Genomic DNA, 24,203 nt, shown 5'->3' with positions numbered 1-24,203 from the left:
TTTAGAAATCTTACAAATACAGGTAATCTCTAGCTTTTAAAGTCTGTATTCAGGCTGGGTGTGGTAGGCACACCTTTAATACTAGACAGGGCAGTCAGATCCTGTGAGTTCCAGGCCAGCAAGGGCTGTAGAGTGAGGCCTTGTTTGCATTCAGGAAACCATGTTACCAGCTTCTCAGACTACTGGTTAATAGTGAGCACATATGTAGGATGAGCTTATCTATAATGTTTATCAAAATACCCCATGTAGTATTTTTTGGAAGCCAAAGCTGACAGAATTAAAGGTTAGAAAAGATGAATGAGCTGGGCGTAGCGGTGCATGCCTTTAATCCCACCACTTGGCAGAGGCAGGCGGATCTCTGTGAGTTCAAGGCCAGCCTGGACTATAATAGTGAGTTCCAGGACAGGCCAGGGCTACACAGAGAAACCCGTCTTGAAGAAAAACAAAACAAACAAAAAAGATGAATGGTTTGTTCAGGGTCAAAATGCTTTTATGTTATTTCTATACTTATGAAATGTACAAGCCACTTGTTTTGTTGTGTTTTGTTTTAATGGTACAGAGGACAAAACCCAAAGCCCAGCACATGAGGCAAGTGCTCTACCATACATGCCTCTTCGTGAAGATTGAAACAGTGGGACGAAGGGTAGAGCCAGGCTGGAAACCCAGGTGTCTAGGCTGCCTGACCCAGCACTTTGTTCCTGCCCCTTCACTGTTTAGTGAAGTTTGTGGAGGTCAAACATTAACTTTCACTAAATTCTAGTTTCATTTACAAGATGAACACTGGGGCTGGAGAGATGCTCAGTGGGTAAAAGCATTGTCTGCTCTTACAGAGGACCCATGTTCAATCCCCAGCATCCACACACAGCTCACCATTATCTGTAGCTCTAACTCCAGGGATCTTACACCTTCACACAGACATACATGAAGGCAAAGTACCAATGCACTTAAAATATAAGCAAACAAAAACAACTTGATGGTAGGATGCTCATTATTAATATATTAATTTTACCAATTTATAAGTAGAAAGTAGATCTTCCTATTTACTGATGCATTTGTGTGTGTGTGTGTGTGTGTGTGTGCGCGTGCGTGTGTGTTTTGAGACAGGGTTTCTCTGTAGTTTTGGAGCTGGAACTAGCTCTTGTAGACCAGGCTGGCCTCAAACTCACAGTGATCTGCCTGCCTCTGCCTCCCAAGTCCTGGGATTAGAGGTGTGCGCCACCATTCCCCGGCATCACTGATACCTTCTTAAATGTCTTAAGTTTTTAAGTTTTTATGATGTAAATATTTCACTTGTTTGGTTAGAGTTACACCAGGATATTTTACATGATTTGTGGCTACTGCAAAAGCTGTCATTTTACTGATTTCTTTCTTGATTGTGAGTTAACATTGTATTCAACTATTTGAATAAAAGTTTTTATCAGTAGGAGTTTCCTGGTGGAATTTTTAGGGTCATAATGTATACTATCATGTCATTTTCAAATAAATACACTTTTAGGTAATCCATACTTGTTATGTACAGTTTGTTTTCTTCCTAGCCATTCTGAAATAGAAAGAAATTCTAGAAATATGGAGAAGTGAAACAGAGCTCATTAACACATGGAACATAATTGTGTGCAAATGTATTCATTACAGTATTTCAGCTGTTGGGATGATATAGACACACTTAATCCCAAAGCATAAAGAAACAACTTCAAAATATAAATACAAATATTAATCACATGGTTCAGTCAACAAGAACCATATTTCTTGGTTCTTGTTTGAGTTATGCTAGAATCAAAAGAATAGATCAGTCAGTCACATGACAAGCAAAACCATCTTGCAGTTTTTAAGCCACCTGTTGATTTTATATGGACAATTTAGTGTTTCAAGTGTGTTTTTCTTTCTTTCTGAAATATGTTTGTACTGAAAATTACTAGGAGAGAATAAGGTATCATTCGTGAAACTTTGTGCTGCCTGTGGGCTCTTTCAGAAGGAAGAAAAGAATGGTGTGAGATGGAGCTGGAGAGATGGCTCAACAACTAAGAGTGCATCTGCTTCTCAGCAGTTTACAAGCCTGTAACTCCAATTCTGGGGCATTTGGTTCTCTCTTCTGGTCTCTGAGGGCTCCTGCACACATGTGGTACACATATGCACACATGTGGTACACATATACTCACACACAAAGGCTCACACGCATATACATAAATTAAAAATAAGTAAGTCTGCTCAGGCTTTGTGGTGTGTACCTTTAATCCCAGCACTTGAGAAGCAGAGGCAGGAGAATCTCTGTGAGTGTTGAGGCCAGCATTTGACCAGTTTCAGGTCTGCCAGGTCTACATACATAGACCATGTCTCAAAAATAATGCCTCTAGAAGTATGTTCTGATCTAACTTACAGCAGCAGTATGTGAGAACACCTGCTTTTGTACATCCTTCACAACAATGGATATGATCAGTCTTCTGAAGTTTCGCTGTCCGGTTTCAGAAAAACAGTGGGTTTTGTTTTTTTTTGTTTATTTATTTATTTATTTATTTATTTATTTATTTATTTATTTATTTTAATGTATTGATTTGCAATGGGACTAAGCATCTCCAGGGTTAACTGGCCATTTGTTCTTTTTTACTCTGCAGTGACTGTTTATGACTTGTCCCTTTTCTGCTATGTTCTTGTCTTTGTCTTATTGATTTATAGGAGCTCATCTATGGTGATAGCAACCTTTGTCTGCTATTCTGTGTCAGTCTTGAGAAGGACTTCACCAACCACTATGTTCCCACCCTCTCTTGTCTGGTACTTTTATGGATTTTTGTTTATAGGTTTTTTTTTTAATAAAGTGAGAGGAAAGATGGATGCAGGCTTCTTTTTTTTTTTTAAGATTTATTTATTCATTATGTATACAGTGTTCTGCATGTCAGAAGAGGGCACCAGATCTTACTACAGATGGTTGTGAGCTACCATATGGTTGCTGGGAATTGAACTCAGGACCTCTGGAACAGCAGGCAGTGTTCTTAACCGCTGAGCCATCTCTCCAGCCCTGTTTATAGGTTTATATCCCTGATTCATATGGAATTTAGTGACTATATGTAATAGATATCTATTTTACACAGATGGTTACAAAGAAAAGAAGAGAAAATATATAAACTGGGAATGGTGACACATGCCTTCAATCCCAGCACTCAGGAGTTTGAAGCCAGCCTGGTCTACATAGCGAGCTCTAGGACAGCCAGGGTTACATAGAGAAACCATGTTTCAAAAAAAAAAAGAGAAAGGAAGGAAGGAAGGAAGGAAGGAAGAAAGAAAGAAAGAAAGAAAGAAAGAAAGAAAGAAAGAAAGAAAAGGGGGAGGGAGAGGGAGAGATTAAGAAAAATAAATGTTAAACTTTGTTTATTAGAACCCATTTAGAACATTTGGTCTGATTTTTTTTTTTTTTCCATTGCATACAGAGAGGAAATCAATACCCAGAAAGAGACTCCTTTTAGCTTAGGCTTTTCAGATGACTTGTTCCTAGCTCCTTGGGAGTCTAAGGCAGGAGAGTTGCTCAAACCCAGGAGTTTGAGGCTAGCCTGGGCAACATAGGAGATACCCACACACCTAGCCTCCTGAAAATGAGAGAGAGAGAGAGAGAGAGAGAGAGAGAGAGAAAATTGTGTAAATAAATGGTGAGTTCTTTGACATTGTAGTATTGGAGGTCAGACTCAGGTCAGTAAGCACTTTGCCACTGAGCTCTACTCCCAGCCCAAAGCAGCAAAGAGCAATTATTTTGTTTTTGTTGTTTTTGCTTTTGAAACAGGGTTTCTCTGTGTAGCCATGACAGTCCTGGAACTTGCCCTGTAGACTTTAAACTCAGAGATCTGCCTGCCCCTTTTTTCCAAGTCCTTGGATTAAAGGTGTATGCTACTACTGGGAAGTTGATATTTTAAAAGAATTAATTAGATATTTATGTATTATTATGTGTGTGCCTGCCATAGCATGCATGTGGAGGTCAGAGGACTACTTAGAAGAGTCGGTTCTCTCCCCTGCATCATGTGGGTCCTGGGAATTGAATTCAGGTCGTCAGACTCAACAAAGGCACATTTACCTGCAGAGGCATCTCACAGACGCACAATGGTTTTTGGTTTTTGGTTTGTTTTTTCAATAATTAAAAATTACATTTTTTTTTCATTTGGCAGGGGTGAGGTTGTGATGGGTTGTGACATGGATGTAGAGGTCAGAGGACAACTTCCATGAGTTATTTCTCTCCTTCCATCATGGGTTCCTGGGATAGAACTTAGGTCATTAGACTCAGCAGCAAAAATTTAACTGCTGAGCTATATCACAAACCCAAGAAAAATTATTATTATTATTATTTTGGTTTTCGAGGCAGGATTTCTCTGTGTAGCTTTGAAACCTGTCCTGGAACTAGCTCTTGTAGACCAGACTGGCCTCAAACTCACAGAGGTCCGCCTGCCTCTGCCTCCAGAGTGCTGGGATTAAAGGCATGAGTCACCACTGCCCGGCTGAAAATTTTTTTAATTAGTTATTTTTATGTGTATGGGCATGTGCATGCAATTGCCAAGGAGATCAGAAGAGGGCATCAGATATCCTGAAACTGGAGTTATAGATGGTTATCATTCACTATATGGATGCTAAGAATCAAACCCAGGTCTTCTATAAGAACAGCAAGTGCTCTTAACTACTGAGCCATGTCTCCAACCCCAAGAATTTTATCTTAATTGTCAGTTCTTCAAAGTGATGATATTTGCTTGGTTTGTTTTAATTCTAAAAATTGAACATGGATCTGTTACATGCTAAGCTACATCACTGATCTACATCCCCAATCTTCCCTTTCTTGTATTTAAATTTAAGATGTTTATAAGGGGCAGCATAAAAACAGGTTTTGTAGGCTCTGAAATTTAGGCAATTTAGGGGTTTTTCTTTAATACAGGAATACCAAATGATGAATATAAGATTACAAACAGACCCACAAAGCTTCAGAGCTTTGAGACTTCACCTTTCTTACTTTCACAGTAAATTCACCTCAATCTTACCATAATGCTTCTGTTACATAAAAAATGAGGAATAGTCGTTTCCATCTGTAGTGTGGTGTGGCTTTCTTTTATATTTACTGCCACAACACCAGCATTTTTCCCCTTTGTTTTTTAAATAGACGTTTAAATAGACATCAAGGTAGCTTTGATGTCGTGAGTGGAGTTAGTTCAGTGAAGAAGCTCTTTCAGCAGAATCTTCACCACCTTTGCATTGCTCAGATGGAATATATTTGATCAGTGTAGTAGCTAGGAGCTTGGTATAATTTAATAATGAGGGTCGTTAATCTTGCAAGCTTTTGAGACCTGAATTTACAACTTTAGCTTTGCATATATGCTTACTTTTGCATTAAAATTTGGTTCACAAGTGTTGAAAAGCTTGCAAATACAATTATCATGGCTTTCAGTCATCTCTATGAAGTCTTCAATAATGCAAAGGTCGCCATAATGCTCATGCTTGACGTTCACCAGGGTCCAGCACCACCCCAGAATGCTTACCTGGGTTTCTTTACAGTTTGTTCCTTGCTTTCCAGGTGAGGATGCTGTGGCTTAAGAAAGAATGCCTTGTTTAAAGACCTCTGTAGCAGGGCCTGGGGCTTAAACCTAGGGCTTTATGCATGCTAGGCTAGTGTTGTGCCACTGAGCATCATTCCCGGCCCGTTCTTTGATTTGGGATGATTCTCTGGTCTGACTTAAGTTTTCTAGAAAACAAAGGAGTACTCTTTTTAAAAAGAGAATAACTATCTGAGTTGTTTCCTCTGGAGGAGAAATGTAGATTGCAAGTCCCACTAGTTCTCAGCTCTACAGCTTTGGCTGTATCAGTTAACCTTTTGTTTCTTTGTGCAGTAGGAATGACAGAGAATATTGATAGCAGATCTTCCAAAAGCAATTTTCAGAGCCTTGAGCAAAAGTACTAAAAATATTGCCTGCGGTATTCCCTGGTCCCACCTAGCAATTGGCTCCAATTACCAGTCACTTAGAGGCATCTGTAGGTAAGGCCCTTATCACACTTTGCTAATCACAACTTTCACAGTTGCATTTTGTTGTTTCCATTCCAACGCTAATGTTTGGAAATGACTGCTTTCTTTGAGGGTTAGGAAACAAACTATTTCCATACAAATGTCACATTCTTATTAGCACATCACCCATCCATCCCTTATGGGATTTTGCAACTCTGCTCATAGATATAATCAGCTTTGTATTTTCATTCAAGGATAACAAACTGACAAGGTTGAAATCTTGTCATCAGAATTGAATTGCTCCCTGGAACTGGAAGGAGGGACCAACTGAGTTGAGCCTTGTTCAGAAATGACAATAGTCTTTAGAATCTCTATCACACGATCTCTTTTCTTTTCCTTCCAGTATGGTGACTATGACCCCTCTGTGCATAAACGAGGATTTTTAGCCCAAGAGGAATTGCTTCCAAAAAGGGTAAGAAATCAGTTTCTCTTTGGGAAAACAGCAAATGTAGCTGAATGAAAGCCTCTGAATGACTTGAAGGAGTGTTGGAAGTACAAAACAAGCTCATTTACATAGTTCATAATCTTGAAAAGACTATGGACTCTTGGTTAAGCATATTTACTTATTAGTGTGTGTTGTGTTGTGCATGCCTGTGAGTATGCAGGTGTATGAGCCCTTTCACACATGCAGAGGCCAGAGCAGGACTTCAGGTGTCTTCCTCTATTTATTCTTAGTTATGTCATGAGACAAGGTCTCTCAGCTGGAAGCTTCCATTTAAGCTAGGCTGGCCAGGCAGTGAGCATTCCAGGTCTACCTGTCTCTACCCCTCAGTGCTGTAGTTATAGGCATGTATGTACAATCGTGCCTGCCCTTTTTATGTTTTTTTTTAATGTTTTTATTTATTTTTTGAGGGTTTTTTGTTTGTTTCAAAACAGGGTTTCTTTGTGTAATCGCCTTGGCTGTCCTGGAACTTGCTCTGTAGATCAGGCTGTTCTGGAACTCACAGAGTTCCTCTGCCTCTGCCTCCTGAGTGCTGGTACTAAAGGCATGTACCACCACCACCCAGCTATTCCTTTAATTTTTTGCTTTTGTTTTTTGGGACAGGGTTTTTCCATGTAACAGCCCTGGCTGTCCTGGAACTTATTTTTGTAGACTAGGCTGTCCTTGAACTCACTGGAATCCACCTGCCTCTGCCTGGAATTAAAGGTGTGCACCACCACCACCACCCAGCTCCTTGAGGATTTTATGCAATATATTTTGATCATATTCTTTCTCCTCCTCCACCTCCTACTATATCCCTCCACTTCCCTGTACACCCAACTTTATGTTCTTCTCTCTCTTAAAACAACAACAGAAACCACTAAAAGTAGTGGATTCCAATTTGTGTTAGCCATCTACTCCTGAGTGTGCTGCCTCGGGTGTGGTCATTCTACTTGAAGAAAATTGATTTTCCTTCTCCCAAGAGCTATCAATTCCTAATATTACTGGGGATTCACACTCAAGTCCACATGTTTGCAGAGCAAGCACTTTTACCTACGGAGCTTTCTTTCTAGCTCCTATTTTTATTTTTTGAGATAGGCCCTTGTTCTGTGGTCCAGGCTGGTCTTGAACTCACTACCCTCTTGCCTCAGTCTCCCGAGTACTAGAATTACAGGTGTATATATACCGAGTATAGAATTACAGTGTAATATATATCACTGCACTTGATCGAGCATATGAAAAGCAAAAGATGTTGCTGCACATATGGTTCATGCCTGAACTCCCAGTAGTTAAGAGGCAGAGAGAGGCAAGAGAATCATAAGGTTAAGGCCAGCTTGAACTACAGAGTGAGATTCAGTCTCAAAATGAGAAAATGCAAGAGCTTGTGGAATTAATGTCGAATTGCTAGGAAGTGTGTGGCAGGTAGATTATTTTTCTGGTGTGGCAATTTCTAAAGGTGGTTGAGTGGCATTGACTTAAAGGAGCCTTGAGATCTTGTGTTCTCTGTGCAGAATTGAGCTGTTTGGGATGGAGAAGATGAGGTGGAGGGGCTTTTAATCCTCTTGTTCCTCTTACTCATTAGACACAGAAGCAGCCTTTGGCTGTTTCCCTTCTTATAGCCCTGCTTATCATCTGTCACTGGGTAATAAAGGCTTTCCCCAACCATTCCCTGCCTTTACCTATCCTTTGATGGCTTCTCTGCAGTTGAAGGCCAGCATAAGTAAGCACTGCTTTACTGTCAGAGGTGGTCCCTGAGATGAACACCCTGGCAGCCCAGGAGTGCAGTTAGGATTGAGGAATGCTGCAGCCTGCAGGTTGCTCCTCCAGTGGAATGGTGCTTGTGTATACACCCACCTCTGTGTGTGACTCTCCCTGCATGCAGCTTTTTAAAAATAGCCTTGCTGTTTTGTAAAAATGAACCATAATTATAAAAATGGCAAACAATATCCAGACTTGCTTTGCATGTGGATTTTCTCTTGCTGTCTTTTTGGTAGGTGATAAATCTATATCAGATGACTCCGGAAATGTGGGAGGAGAGAATTACTGCTTGGTACGCGGAGCACCGGGGCAGAGCCAGGTAAAGCTGCTTCATCCTTGTTTACATTTCTTCATACCTCCCCCCCCCCCCCCCCCCCCCCCCCCCTCCCCCCCCCCCCCCCCCCCCCCGTAAAGAACTATAAAACTAGGACATGCTTGTAGGACAGAATGCAGTCCTGAAGTATATGGAAGGAAAAGCGAGAACTGGGAGTAGTGTTGGTCCTCAGTTTCATGTGCATCCTTGTTGTTGTGCTATAAAAATGGCATATGACCATCTGGGCATGTAGCTCAGCAGTAGAGTGCTTGCCGAGAATGTGTAAGACTCTGGGTTGAAAACCAAATTTATAAATTAATTAATTAAAAGTGGTCTTGTGCTCTGCCTATCAGGATATCCAAGTCTGATACATTCACTGGCAGTTTAGTTTAACATTCTGTCTGAAGGCCCTTTTTTTATATTCAGGCCTACATTGATGGCATTTATAATATCTGACTGCTTTTCACTTTTACTCTGCAATGTATAATTTTATGTTGTTACATAATTGCATAGACTTGAGGGTAGATTCTTGGAGGAGAGTTAGTGATCAAAGACATGAACATTTTGTGTTTTGATAGATGAAACTACATTACTTTCTAAATAATTGTAATCGGGCAGTGGTGGCGCTCGCCTTTAATCCCAGCACTCTGGAGGCAGAGGCAGGTGGAGCTCTGAGTTTGAGACCAGCCTGGTCTACAGAGTGAGTTCCAGGATAGCCATAACTATTAACACAGCGAAACCCTGTCTTAAAAAACATACAAACAGACAAAATAATAATATGAATAAATAAAAATTTGTGCCTTTTGGCATATGTCCATCACCAGTGTTAGTAAAATGTTACCACTACCTTAGGTTTCTTTCAATATTTTTTATTCAACCTACAATTTTACTAAATTAAAATTAAAACACAAAAATTTGTAGTTTGTTGTAAGTATTCCTTTGGTAGCTTTAGATGTTGATCATCTTTGTGTTAGCCCCCACCCTAATCCTTCAAATCAGCTTCCTACAATATTTTTTGTTTGTTGTGTCTTTATGGATGTTTCCCTATATGTTTGTCACTGTACCGTGCCTGGTGTGCATGTCTGGTGCCTAAGGATGCCAGAAGGTGGCACCAGAAGTGGAGTTACAGATGGCTTCAGGGCACTATGGGTGCTACTAATTAAACGTGGGTCCCCTGGAAGAGTAGACAATGCTCTTAACTACTGAGGTATCTCTTTTGTTTATACCCACAAAATGGACAGATCATAAGTATACTGTTTGATCATTTATCACAAAAAGATAAGAAATAGCCCATGACTTTCTCCCCAGAGATAACTAGTTTTCCAGTTTCTTTTCTTTTCTTTTCTTTTTCTTTTTAATGGTCAAAGTCTTACTATGTAGCTCTTGCAGTCCCAGAACTTGCTATGTATTTCAGGCTGGCCAACACTCACAGAAGTCCACCTGCCTCTACTCAGTGTTGAAATTAAAGGCTTGTGCCATCACATCTAATTCAGTTTCCCAATTTCTAATTAGTGTTCCCATAGACTGGTGTTGCCCATTGATTTTTTTTTTTAATTTACCATTGTTATATTATGAGTCTGTAGTGCTGAGAGATCAAGTACAAGGTCTCTCATATGCTGGGCAGCTGACCATTCTATCACTGAGCTGCATCTTTAGTCCACCATCATCCATTTTAAACTTTAGATAAATGCACCAATTTCTATATTAAGTGGTTTTTTTCTCAAGATCATCGTGTGAGATTTGAGTACATGGCATGTAGCAATAATTTTCCAATTTTCATGGCTGTGCAGAATTCCAGTATATTAGTATAACAGATTATTTATCCATTCTACTGTTGAAGGACTCTTGAGTTGTTGGGTTGTTTCTTGGTTTTTGCTGTTATAGGTAATGTTGAATAGTTTCCCGAAGTAATTGAATCAATTTACATCAGCAGTGTGTGTGATTTCTGGTTCTTCCACCTGCTTGCCAACACTTGGCGTTCTCTCAGGGTGAATTTTTAAAATCCATCTGAGAGCATTTTGAGATGAGAGAGAGAGAGAAGGACAAGGACAAGGTCATAGGGAAGCTTGAGTTGAATTACTTCAATACATTTAACTATTGGGGAGTTTTCTGCAAGTCACTGCTGCTTCAGAGCTTGCTTTAAGTTTGAGTTATAACACAAAATATTCATCCACTGTCCTGGGTTTCATGGCTCAGATAATTCTTGCCTTAACCTTCAACAGTAACCCCTTTGTCTCTTAGCCCCAAGAGACAAAGTCAGGAAAGTAGAAGCTGTCATAGTGTGTAGAAAAGCTTGTTCACTCCTAAAACCTCTGGGTTAAGAAAGTGCACAGAGATAAGGCAACAGCTTAAATAATTCATCTGAGGTTGAAAATAACACACCATGGTTTTGGTTTTTCTTTTTACTATTACAAGGGATGAAACTCAGCTGTACACGTGCTAAGTGAGTGCTGTACCACTAAGCTACACTCCCAACCCCCACATTCTTTTTTTTTAATCACTTGAGACAGATGCCACTATTTACCAAGGGCAGAGTGTGAAATTGAAGCCAAGAGACAGTGTAATGAGTCTGTTTTCTTATTTTCACGGGGATGGGAAATTCTGCTGCTTGTGTTTAATAGACTCTGGATTGGGAAAAGCTCTGCTGGTGTCTGGTCTGTCTCCTATCTTCTGCAGGTGTCGTAAATCCATAGGATAAGCATGCTGAGAGTACTTGGCTTGGCGAGTGTCTGTCCTCCACCCTTGTCACTTAGCCCCAGTGACCGTGTTCTTCCATTCTCCTTACAGGGATGAAGCTGAAATGGAGTATTTGAAGATAGCGCAGGACCTGGAGATGTATGGGGTGAACTACTTTGCAATCCGGGTGTGTTGACTCCTCCCCAAGTTTCCTGGCTACCAGATAGACTGAGCCAGGGCCACATAGTCCAGTGGGTTGCTTCCTCATTCCAGGATAGTTAGAGTCTTTTATGGTTCAGGAGTAAAGAAGAAAAGAGAAAGACAGGGATCTAGAGCCTCCTCTTTTATTTGGGGACTTCAAATTAGATCAGAGGTAATTGCCAGTGGTACATTCTGGGACGTAGGCCTGGTTCTCTTCAGCGAAATTTGTTGGAATGCTGACCATGTAATATTTGATAATTCTGGCCTCTTGTGAGATCCAAGGAGCACCTGGAAATAGTATCTTTCCCTGGGGCCCACGGAAAGTAAGGTTTGCTCTTACAGATTCCTGGTTTGTTTGGGTGGAACTCTTATTCTCACTGTGAGGCTAATTAGTTTTCTGTTCAGACCATTAATGGTCCCCAGGCCTCTGGGAACCAGTGCTTCTGCAGAGAAAGGCATTTGTGTTCTGCTCAGATGTGGCCCTAGAGTATGCATTTCTCCTGTTGTGGGTTTTTTCTGGTTGCAGTGTATCTATCCATGGCTTCTTCCAACAGAGTCCATGCTGTATACCCAAGCTTTTCTTCCCTGGTGGATGAGTGGTTGTTAAGATGGCCACAGATGAGTAGATCACCTGCAGTCATCTTCTGCCTTTCTGATTCCAGTTAATCTTTGCTTTCCTTTTTCAGGTTCCTACATCTTTATGTTAACTTGGAGTAAATGGAATTAAGCACATCTCCAGTATAACTTTCTACTTAATTTGTTTTCTAAATACAGGGTTTGTGGATTTCATTGCATAAAAAACAAAACAGGGCACACTGAAATGTTCTGCTGTAATAAGCAGGTGCCTAAAAAGATATTTATAGGAATGCAGAAGGTTGCAGGGGCTGGAACAATGGCTCCGTAGTCGAGAGCACATCCTGCTTTTGCATCAGGACCTGAGTTCAGTTACCAGCTCCCAGTTTGGGAGGCTCACATTGCCTGAAACTTCAATTCCAGAGTGAATTTGATGCCTCTGGCCTCCAAGGGCACCTGCAGTTATGTGCACAGACATATAAATATGTAACTAAAAATAATAAGAACAAATCTTTTTTTTTTTTTGAGAGGTAAATCTTTTTTTTAAGATTTATTTATTTATTATATATTTAGCATTTCTTCCATGTATACCTGCAGGCCAGAAGGGGGCACCAGATCTCATTATAGATGGCTGTGAGCCACCATGTGGTTGCTGGGAGTTGAACTCAGGACCTCTGGAAGAGCAGTCAATGCTCTTAACCACTGAGCCATCTCTCCAGCCCAATAAGAACAAATCTTAAAAAAATAAAAAAGAATATAGAAGGTTGTTTCTAATGTTTCATGAGTAGTAGATGAGGCACTTGCTGCCTGGCCTGATATCCTGACTTCAATCCATGGAATCTACATGGTCAAAGCAGAGAACTGATTCCTGTACATTGTCCTGAGAGCTTCACATGTGTGCTGTAGCATAAACATACATGCACAGACTCAACATATATAAGTAAATAAATATTAAATAATTAAAAGATTCATTCATTTCTACATAACATCCACTTCTTTGAGGTTAGGCCAGTTTAGTAGGTTTCTGTGGTTTTGTCAACCCACCTAACTTCCGTTACCTACCACCACTATTAATTGTATTTAAAAAAGAAAGAAAGAAAAGAAGAAAGGAAGAAAGAAAACATTTTGCAGTCCTTAAAAACCTCTTAGGGCTGGGCAATGATGGCACATGCCTTTAATCCTAGCACTTTGGAGGCAGAGGCAGGTGGATCTCCATGAGTTTGAGGCCAGCCTATTCTACAGAGCAAGTTCCAGGACAGGCTCCAAAACTACAGAGAAACCCTGTCTCGAAAAAACAAGAACAAAAAACAAAACCCTCTTAGGCTAGACAGTGATGGTGAACACCTTTAATCCCAGCATTTGGAAGGCAAAGGTAGGTGGATCTCTGAGTCTGAGGCCAGCCTGGTCTACAGAGTGAGTTCCAGGACAGCCAGGGCAACACAGAGAAACAACCCATCTCAAAAATAAAATAAAACAAAACAAACAAAAGCCAAAAAAACACTAATGTTCCTTATAAATTTATTTTACTTAGAAGAAAAAAATCATATATATATATTTTTTTCATTTGTTTATCTATTTATTCCTGGTGGTGAGCAGAGGATCATATGCTAGAGTTTTCTTTTACCATGTGGGTTCTGGGAGGTCAAACTCAGGTCATCAGGTGTGGCAGTAAGCAGTTTGACTCACTAAGCTACTCAGCAGTCTCCAAACCAGCTGCTGCTTCTTCATAGGGATATTTCTACATGAATCAGATGAGCATGAACTACTTTTTGTTTGTTTTTTATGTTGAACAATAGACAAAGTTAAAGACATTTTAGTAGTTTTATGTTAGAGATCTTAAATTCTATCATTAGGAAAGACAAATGCTTAAAACATTTTATTTTAACTGATAATTAGGTATTTGAACATATTAATGGGGTACTAGGTGATTAAAACAATCTCAGAGGAGTTATTATGCTACCCTCTCTAGTCTCTAGGAGTGTTATAGTCATAATGATAACAAAAGGTGGAATCCTTTCTTTTTTTATTTAAATCATCAGAAACATAAAGAAATATCTTATTTTCCAAAACGGGGTACAGATGTAAGAACACAAGTCTCACTTCTGTTAGCACATCACTTTGAAAAGCTTTGCAGACAAGAACACTCTTGTGCCTGGGTGGCAGTGCCTGGTTTCAGGTGTTAGAACGAGTAGAGAGATTTATCTTAGAGCGCACACCTCCCCATCCAACACCTGCTGTTAGATTGGTACTTCTCATCACAGCCCAAGCACCTTCTCAGTGTGCAGATCTGCTGTCCTACCCTTGAGTCTTGGCTCAGTTTCCTTACTGTCAGCAAGGAGTCAGGAGCTATAGTGTCCTTGTGTGTGCAGGGAGTTTCTTTCCACTACAAAGGCTAAACAACACTGGCAAATTGGTCTGCCTATGAGGATGGAGCCAGTGGCTCCATAGTGGGGTCAGTAACATGGAACACAGGGCACTAAGCCTCTGGTTGTACTACTAACTGCTGCCCAGGAGTCCTCTCAGAGATACAGCATTTTTATAACTAACTGGTATTTTAAACAGCTTCATTGAAGTATAATTTGTACACATTTCTTCCAACATTATCAGGCATTTGAAACATATGGGAAAATTAAGTTTTCAATGAATGCCATATATACCCACCACATAGCTACCCCCAAAATGCAATTAACGTTTTACCATATTGGGGTATAGTATAGTAAAACTACAAGACTGCATTGTAGGGCTGGAGAGATGGCTCAGTGGTTAAGAGCACTGACTGCTCTTCCAGAGGACCCAGGTTCAATTCCCAGCACCCACATGGCAGCTTGCAACTGTCTGAAGATCCAGTTGCAGGGGATCTGACACCTTCACACCAATGCACATAAAATAAAGTTAAATAAACCATAAAAAAAAGACTGCATTGTAATCTAAAATAAAACCATCTAGTTTCTAGACTGAAGTTTTTCCTTCTAGCCATCCAGCAACTTTTATGTGTGTGATGATGATCAAAGCTAGGGCTTTGTATGTGCCAGGCAAGAACATTGCCACAAAGTAACAGTGGCACCATGAAGCTACCATTTCCTATAATGGGAGAAATGTTCAAACATGTGGATTTTGGCCCTCCTCTGATAATCTGGTTATTTAAGTAGTATTCACAACATTTAAATTACCATTTCTTCAACCACCAAGCCAGTGACAAGAGCCTGAGTCCACAGTGACTCAAGGGACACACCAGTCACAAAAATGGTATTGTTTTGCCTCTGCTTCCCTAAATCCAGAAGCTGGAAGCCTCCTGGGTTACAAGAGAGCTGTGGTTTCTGTTGAGACTTGTTGAAACTTGTCAAATATAACAATGTATGCCAAATTCTTTAGAAAGTTGACTAAAATCCCTAGCTGGAAGCTGACAACAGCTGCTCTTTATTGGCTCTGCAGAATAAAAAGGGCACAGAGTTGCTGCTTGGTGTGGATGCTCTGGGGCTTCATATCTATGACCCCGAGAACAGGCTGACCCCCAAGATCTCCTTCCCGTGGAATGAAATCCGAAACATTTCCTACAGCGACAAAGAGGTAGGACATGTCTATACTGCAGGTGCCACTTGTGGTACATTGGTCCTGCAAAAGGTCCTTTCCTGTTTCTCCTCTTTGCCAAAGCTCCCAATACAGGCCATCTCCTTGTCAGTAAAAGTCTTTTAATTCCCAGGCTTTAGAACTTTGGTTGTTGATTTTTAAAATACTTACGGAATGGTTTTGGCATCCCTTCTTCAAAGGGCATGGCTAAAGCCCACTATTGACTAACAGGAGAGTGAGCAGCTCAACTTGTCAAGACTAAACCCCAAAGAACAGAAGAAGGAAAAAGGAACATTTCTGTAACTTGACTTTCTATTTCTTTGTATTTTAAGTGTGATCTATGTTAAGCTTCTCTATGTACTGTGATTGATACATGTAGTGGAAAAGTGCGTGAGAGAGGGGGGAGAGACAGAGAGAGAAAGCGCATATTGGAGGGGGGGGGTTCTTTGTCTTAATTTTTAACAGGGTTTCATTGTGTAGTCCTGGCTGACTTTGAATTTGATATTTAGACCAGTAGACCAGGCCAGCCTTAAACTCTCAGAGATCTGCCTCTGTTTCCTGAATGTTGGGATTAAAGGCGTGAACCACCATGCCAGGTTGACAGTTATATATTTTGTTTTTGTCAAGAGGTCTATTTATTAGTCAAGATTCTCTAAAGAAACAGAACAGATAGGATGAATATGTATATTAAAAGGGTATTCATTAGATTGGCTTGCAGCCTGCAATCCAAGTAGTCCAACAATGGCCATCTCACTGGAGAGACTGAGAATCCAGAAGTTGTTCAGTTCACAAGGCTAGATGTCTCTGCAGTCTTGATGTGTGCTGAAGGCCTGGGGGATTCCTGAAGAACTTCTGGTTTTAGTCTGTGTTGTAATCCCATTGAAGTCAGCTCTAATATTGGTAAAGGAATGCTGTAGCACCAGGATATATAAACTTGCTAGCAAGAGTGAGAGTAAGCAGGCAAAAGCAAAGTTTCTTTATTCTGTGTCCTTTTATGTGGGTTACCATCAGAAAAAAATGGTCCAGATTTAGGGTGGGTCTTCCTGCTTCCTAATCTGGTTAAGAAAATCCCTCATGCCTTTAATCCCAGCATTTGGGAGGTAGAGGCAAGTGGATCTCTATGAGTTTGAGGCCAGCTTTGTCTACAAAGTAAGTTTTAGTGTAGATAGAACTGTTACACAGAGAAACCCTGTCTGGAAAAACCACACAAACCAAACAAAACAAAAAATAAAAGGGAAAAAGGAAAAAAGAAAAGCCCTCACTGGAGTATCTAGCAGCTTGGGTTTTAATTGATTCCTTGATTCTAGGTGCAGTCTCAAATTGACAACCAAGATTAGCCATCAGTGGGTATTTCTCTCTGCAGTAACAGGAGTGAAGATAGCAGGCTACCATCCATATTTAGAAGGGTTAAGGGATATAGTTTAAGGAATTTAGATAACATTCATTAGGTTCAAATATTTTTGTGTAGCCCAAAATGACTTGAACTGACAGCAATATTCCTGCCTCAGCCTCCTAAATTCTGAGATTACAGGCATATGCCCAGAGTAGATTCACATATTTCTATATAGGATGATGGCTTTTCAAATGCAGCAGTCCTATGTTTTATGTATTCATTAGTATTTCTTTAATTTTTACTATACGGTACTGGGGATCAAACCCAGAGCCTTGCACATGCAAGACTTTTGCTGTCCTACTGAGCATTACCCTGGCTTCCTATTCATTAATTTTAAAGGAATTATTAAACATCTGCTTTATGCCAGAGAGCAAACAGAAATGAGGAAAGTCCAGCATTAGCCCTCCAGTCAGTAATGGCTTGACTGCTCTAGAACATAAAATACAATGTGGGGGCCGGGCGATGGTAGCGCTCGCCTTTAATCCCAGCACTCAGGAGGCAGAGGCAGGCGATCTCTGTGAGTTCGAGACCAGCCTGGTCTACAGAGCTAGTTCCAGGACAGGCTCCAAAGCCACAGAGAAACCCTGTCTCGAAAAACAACAACAAAAAAAAAAAAACAAAAAAACAAAAAATACAATGTGGCTGCTCAGTTGGCTCAGTGAGTAAAGGTACTTGCTATCAAGCCGAACTACCTACTTCAATTCCTAAGACCCACATGGTGGAAAAAAAAAAAGAACTAACTTATACAGGTTGTCTCTGACCTTCACACATCTGCCTGGGCACGTACTCCACCCTTCTATAAGTAAGTAAGTAAATAAATAAATAAATAAATGAGTAAAGTGGGAGGAGCTGACGTTGTTGTTGTGAGGGCCTCTATTACACGTGCATTAACTCTGGCTGTCTGATCAAGTTCTCAGAAGAAATTACTGTAAAGGCAGGGATATGTTTGATATCCATGTCACCAGAAAACAGGTACATTGAGATCTTGTGTCTGATGGGTAGAGTGGCAAGGCCTGGGAACCAGAGTGGTTTCTGCTTATCGGGGAGTTCCAGAGACGGACCCTGAAAACACAAGACACCAGGCAGGAGCAGGCAGCCTGGCCTGTGCATGTCCACACAGAGTAGGCCATGAGTGACAGTGATGTTTCATGTTGTCTGCAGGTCTTGGAGCAAATTTCTTTCTTTTTTAGCAGCTCAAGGAAAGCAATTCTAGGCCCTTGTTTCCAGTCTGTGGTTTAGATTATTCAACCATGCTTGCTGAAGCAAATTGAACTTGCCTCTCTTCTTCCTCCTCCCTTCCTCTCCCTCTATTTCTGTCTTTCAGACAGGGTCTTTCTGCATAGCCTGGAACTTAGCAGTCCTCTTGTCTCAACACCTCTAAATGCTGGTGTTATGGTTAGGCATTATCACACCAAACTCAAAGTGAGCTGCTTGTTTTACATTTATCTATTTACTTATTGAAGGAAGGGGGTGTGGTATGTGCCAGGGTGAGTGTATAGAATTCAGGGGACAACGTGTTAGGCGTCGTTTCTCTCCCTTACCATGTTGGTGCCAGCGGTCACACTCTTTTTTTTTTTTTTTTTTTTTTTTTTTTTTTGGTCGAGTAACAGCCCTGGGTCTCCTGGAACTCACTTTGTTGACCAGGTTGGCCTCACAGAGATCCACTTGCTCCTGCCTTCTGAGTACTGGGATTAAAGGTGTGCACTACCACTGCCTGGTCACATTCCATTCTTAAGGTTTGGTAACAATCCCCTTTATTTACTTGTTGAGCCATTTGCCAGGCCAATTGCATTTCTTCATCTAAACATTCTGACAGTTGGTTTTGTGGCTGGTTGTCCTGAAAAGTGAACATTAGGTAGTTGTTTGTTTGTTTTCAGGTTCTTAAATTGGAATCTCAACGTGACTTAAAGTAGTCAGTGCCTCCCACTTTCACTAATGGTTCCTCAAATACTTGTTTTTCAGAGCTCAAGGATTAAGGTCCCCTAGTATACTCTGTGACACAACCAACTCTAACGGGCCCTCTCAGGGCCATCATGTTCTATCATATCAGTATCTTGCACAGCAAGCAGACTCCAAGCTACTTGGGCATGCCTTAATGGGACTTATGGATAGCAGTCATCCTGCTAAAACAGTTAGTGATTCTTCGTATGTGGCCTGACGTGACAGAGAGCCTGTCTGTGGTTTCCGTACTTTTTGTGACTTCCCACTCACAGCTCTAGGGTTCATTAGCAAGGCTACGCTTATGAAATTCATAAATAATATTCTACACCAGAACAATACTATGACTAAATTAACTTGTCCAAAGTCTAAACAAAGAATTTTTTGTCATCATTCTATGTGTGCTCATTTCTTATTGGACAATAGAAACATGTAAAGAAATGTCCAAGAATTTGCCTTCCTCGACAAGTTTATTTGCTAAGCAACTCATTTTTTTGTTCCATTTTCTGTTTTATATTTAGTAGTCCTGAGAATGGAAACCACATGCAGGCAAGACCTGTATATCTGGCTCAATCATTTTTTTAAATTTTTTCTGGCTTTGCTAGGGGTGGCTGTACAAGTCTTTCTTGGGAATGTGTGTGTACTTTTACAATATTTATTAGCATATGCTAATTGTACAAAGTAATGGGTGTCAGGAAGGCATTTTCATATGTGCGTATAAAATATATTTGATCTTGGGCTGGAGAGATGGCTCAGCGGTTAAGAGCATTGCCTGCTCTTCCAAAGGTCCTGAGTTCAATTCCCGGCAACCACATGGTGGCCCACAACCATCTGTAATGAGGTCTGGTGCCCTCTTCTGGCCTGCAGATATACACACAGACAGAATATTGTATACATAATAAATACATAAATATTTTAAAAATATATTTGATCTATATGCTTTTTTTAAAAAAAGATTTATTATGTATAGTGTTCTGCCTGATGTATGTCTGTAGGCCATAAGAGGGCACCAGATTTTATTATAGATGGTTGTGAGCCACCATGTGGTTATAGGAATTGAACTCAGGACTTCTAGAAGGGCAGCCAGTGCTCTTAAGCTCTGAGCCATCTCTCCAGCCCCTTGTTTTGGTTTTGAAGCAGGTCTATGTTGTCCTGGTTGGCCTGGAACTCTTTATATAGAACAGATTGGCTTCGAACATATGATCTTCCTCCATGAGAGCCAGTATGGCAGGTGTGTGTTATCATGTTCAGCTGAGAGTTACATTTCCAGGGGCATTCTAGGAATCTGGGAGCTCTCTGGTCTCCTCAGTGGTTCAGAGTAGCAGTTGACGTGTGTGTGTGTCTATGTCTCTGTATGTCTGTGTGTTTTAAGTTTCTCTTTCTAAGTTGTCAAAATCCTTTTGATTTCAGGAACTGTATTTTTCTCTTTTATAGCAATCTATTTTTCTTCAGACTGTATTTCTTCTCTTAGCATCTTTTACCTACTGACCATGTTCAGAAACCCATAGTAACTTGCTGTATTAAGTGTCACCTATACCAAGCTTTCTTTTTTGGGTCACCAACCAGCTCCCAAATCATGACACGGAGATTTATTATTAGATATGAATGCTTGACCTAGCTTACACTCATTTCTGGCCAGCTCTTTTAATTTAAATTAACTTGTTCTTCTTTTCTACCTCCTTTGCTCCTCGTCTCTTCTCAACCTAGATTTCTCCTCCTATTTATTCTCTCTGCTTGCCAGCTTTGCCCCTCTCCTGCCTGACTATTGGCCATTCAGCTTTTTAGTAGATCAATCGGATGCCTTAGGCCAGCAATGTGAAACAGCAACACGTCTTTTAATAATTAAACAAATGCCGCAGAAACAAATGTACACACCTTCTCAGTTAAATACTCCACAGCATGAGCAAATGTAACACATCTTTGTCCAGTTAAAATAATATTCCACAACAGTCACCCCCTCTGAGGTTTTTCTTCTTCACCACCTATCAGCATCCCTATCCACCTAAGCCTGCTGTATCAGTGCAAATTACTAAAGAGCTAATATGGTCAGTATCCTGCTCACCATCCCCTCCTCTTCTAATTTTCAGTGCTAGATACTGAATTTATTCTTATTACTTGACTTGTCTAGAATGCCCCTCCACCCTATATTAGCTATTCTGCCATATACTTCTAAGACCAACTGTAATGCCTCCCATTGTGCTAGATCTACTCTAAACCTCTAGGATATTTGTGACATGTCCCACCAGTGAGACACTGATATATGGTGTTATCTCTTGAGTATTTGGCTGTTGTTGGACTAAGTCCTACTAGACTGCGAACTTTATGAAGGCAAGGAGCTGTGCCAATGTGACTGGGTGCCACTGTCCGTTCCTCAGAGCTACCCAAGATGGTTAGGGTCATGAAATTCTGCAGCCCCAATCCTGGGCCTTGTATGCCTCAGACTTACCCAAGGCTTTATTCCTGGGCACCAGGAAGCCAGGACTAGAGGCGGTATAGTTGCTACTTTGTGGGTTCCCGGTTGATGTCATATGAAACTGTACTCCTTTCTTTCAGTTTACTATTAAGCCACTGGATAAGAAAATTGATGTCTTCAAATTTAACTCCTCAAAGCTTCGTGTTAATAAGCTGGTAAGTCGAGAGCCTGGTTTTCATGACAGAGAACTAACCTTTCTAAGGAATTAAATGATCTGTGTGTGTGTATGTATACACATATACATGCTTCTCTGCCAGGGAGCTGGCCCTAGTTTCTCTTGCTAAGAGCTATAAAATGATATTTGATTTGGTAAATACTTTTCTCTTTTTTTTAACCTATACAATTAACCTTTTTGAGGGGAGGGAAGGTGGGAAGTGGAGATAAAATCTGGAGCTTAGTGCATGTCAGTGCATGTCAGAAAGCATTCTGCTGAGGTACATCTCAGCTCTCCACTTGCCATGTTGATTTGCATTTTATAATTACTAATGAAGTTACATCTTTATACCTGTTGATCAAATCTAATTACCTGTTCAGTTCTTGCTTTGGGTCTTTTGGCCACTTTTCTCTTGGGTTGTTTGTTTGTTTTCTTTATTAATTATTATCCTCTTTGTGAGGCTCGTTTTCCTTCTTTATGATGTTATAGCGAGTAAACATTTTCACCTTTCATGTCGACACATAAAATACTCCGTTGTAAACTGGGTGGACAATGGTGGCACACGCCTTTAGTCCCAGCATATGAGAGGCAAAGGCAGGTGGATCTCACGCGGATCTCAGTGAGTTTGAGGTCATCCTGGTTTACAAAACGAGTTCCAGGACACCAGGACTACACAGAGAAACCCTGTCTCGAACCTCCCTCCTCAAAAAAAAAAAACAAAAAAAAAAACCTCGATCATTTGTTCTGTGTTTTCTTACTTGACGTCTTATCTTGATTTAAAAAAATACTCTGTAGGGGGCTGGAGAGATGGCTCAGTGGTTAAGAGCACTGCCTGCTCTTCCAGAGGTCCTGAGTTCAATTCCTGGCAACCACATGGTGGCTCACAACCATCTGTAAAGAGGTCTGGTGCCCTGTTCTGGCCTGCAGACATGCACACAGACAGAATATTGTATACATAATAAATAAATATTAAAAAATACTCTGTATTTTCAAATAAAAGTTACTTTTGAAACTGGAATCAGCTTTTTGGTATGAGGGAGAAAACCAGCTTATTTCTTTCCATATAAATAACCTTTGACACAACCCAATCCTGGCTGATGGTCCCTGATCTGCCATCTGTCTTGCCACATCCTGACTAGGACACTGTGGTGATGAATGGAGCATCCTCTATTCACTGTGTATGCTCCCAGAACTGAGAACGCGGCTTTTGTGTTTTATTCCATCCTTTCTTCCTCAGATTGTAGCTGTGCCATGGTGGGCTGGTAGACAGCAAAGTAAATTTGTTTGTTTGTTTGTTTGTTTTTTGGGGTTTTTTTTTTTGGTTTTTTGTTTTTTGAGACAGGGTTTCTCTGTAGCTTTTGGAGCCTGTCCTGGAACCAGCTCTTATAGACCAGTCTGGCCTCAAATTCACATAGATCCACCTGCTTCTGCCTCTCAAGTGCTGGGATTAAAGGCATGCGCCACCACCACCCAGCTAAATGGCATTTTTATTTATTTATTTGGTTGGTTGGTTGGTTGGTTGGTTTAGTTTTTAGAGACAGGGTTTCTCTGTAGTTTTGAAGCCTGTCCTGGAACTAGCTCTTATAGACCATTCTGGCCTCAAACTCACAGAAATCTGCCTACCTCTGCCTCCCGAGTGCTGTGCAAAGTAAATTTATATACTTACCATATTTCCTCCTATTTCTGTGCCATAGATTCTCCAGCTATGTATTGGGAACCACGACCTATTTATGAGGAGAAGGAAGGCTGACTCTTTAGAAGTTCAGCAGATGAAAGCCCAGGCCCGGGAGGAGAAGGCTAGGAAGCAGGTGAGTAAGACTTCAGGTTTTCTTTCATTTGGTTTGTGTATATATGTATTTGTGCACTTGATTTTGTAGGTCAAAGGTCAAACTTGGGTATTATTCCTCAGGAACATCTACTTTATCTTTTGAGGCAAAGTCTCTTAGTGGCCAGGGACTTACTGATAAAGCTAAGCCAGCAAGCCCTAGGGCTCTGGCTGTTTCTACATTCCTAGTATGCTACCACTATGCCTGACCTTTTTTGTGAGTGCTAGGGCTCAAACCCAGGTATAGCAAGTACTTTTCTAAAACTGAGTTATCCCTCCAGTCTCAATCTTCTTTGTTTAAGGCACATTCTTACTATGTAGTCCTGGCTGGCCTGGGACACTCTGTGGAGCCAAGTCAGGCCTCAAACGCAAGACAGTTTTCTTGCCTCAGCCTCCCTAATTCTGGGATCACGGACATGCCACTATGCCCAGCTAAGACACGGTTTTAGGGCTAGCAAGGTGGTTCATCAAGGAAAAGTACTTGCTGTGCAAACCTGACGTTGTTCATGTGATATCTGAAACCTATGGAAAGATGGAAAGAGAGCAGACTCCGCAGAGTTGTCCTCTGACATCCACACATGCACCATAGGACATGTGCCACAAACTTCGTGTTCTCATTCATACACATTAATGAATAATAATCATTAAAGATCTTGTGTTGTTTTGATTTGGTTTAGTTTTCTTTTTTTTTTTTTTTTTTTTTTCTCTTCGAGATAGGGTTTCTCTGTGGCTTTGGAGCCTGTTCTGGAACTAGCTCTGTAGACCAGGCTGGTCTCGAACTCACAGATCCGCCTGCCTCTGCCTCCCGAGTGCTGGGATTAAAGGCGTGCGCCACCACCGCCCGGCTTGTTTTTTGTTTTTTTGAGATGGGTTTTTCTGTGTAACTGCTCTG

The 24,203-nt window shown here is 40.8% G+C and overlaps 1 protein-coding gene across 3 annotated transcripts in view; it reads left to right on the top strand.

The window, feature by feature from the left end:
- Nucleotides 1-24,203, top strand: part of Nf2 (NF2, moesin-ezrin-radixin like (MERLIN) tumor suppressor) — a 95,563-nt gene that overhangs the window by 42,383 nt on the left and 28,977 nt on the right. For all 3 annotated transcript variants that reach the window (XM_050141002.1, XM_050141003.1, XM_050141004.1), the window contains exons 5-10: nt 6,363-6,431; nt 8,435-8,517; nt 11,299-11,374; nt 15,394-15,528; nt 21,413-21,487; nt 23,181-23,294. In XM_050141002.1, the coding sequence (XP_049996959.1) occupies nt 6,363-6,431; nt 8,435-8,517; nt 11,299-11,374; nt 15,394-15,528; nt 21,413-21,487; nt 23,181-23,294 (552 nt within the window). The remainder of the gene's footprint in view (nt 1-6,362; nt 6,432-8,434; nt 8,518-11,298; nt 11,375-15,393; nt 15,529-21,412; nt 21,488-23,180; nt 23,295-24,203) is intronic.

This window comes from Alexandromys fortis, unplaced genomic scaffold, assembly GCF_014885135.2.
Source record: "Alexandromys fortis isolate MF-2015 unplaced genomic scaffold, M_Fortis_MF-2015_v1.1 scaffold_7, whole genome shotgun sequence".
Classification (NCBI taxonomy): Eukaryota; Metazoa; Chordata; class Mammalia; order Rodentia; family Cricetidae; genus Alexandromys; species Alexandromys fortis.
This window is presented reverse-complemented; position numbering and strand designations above follow the sequence as displayed.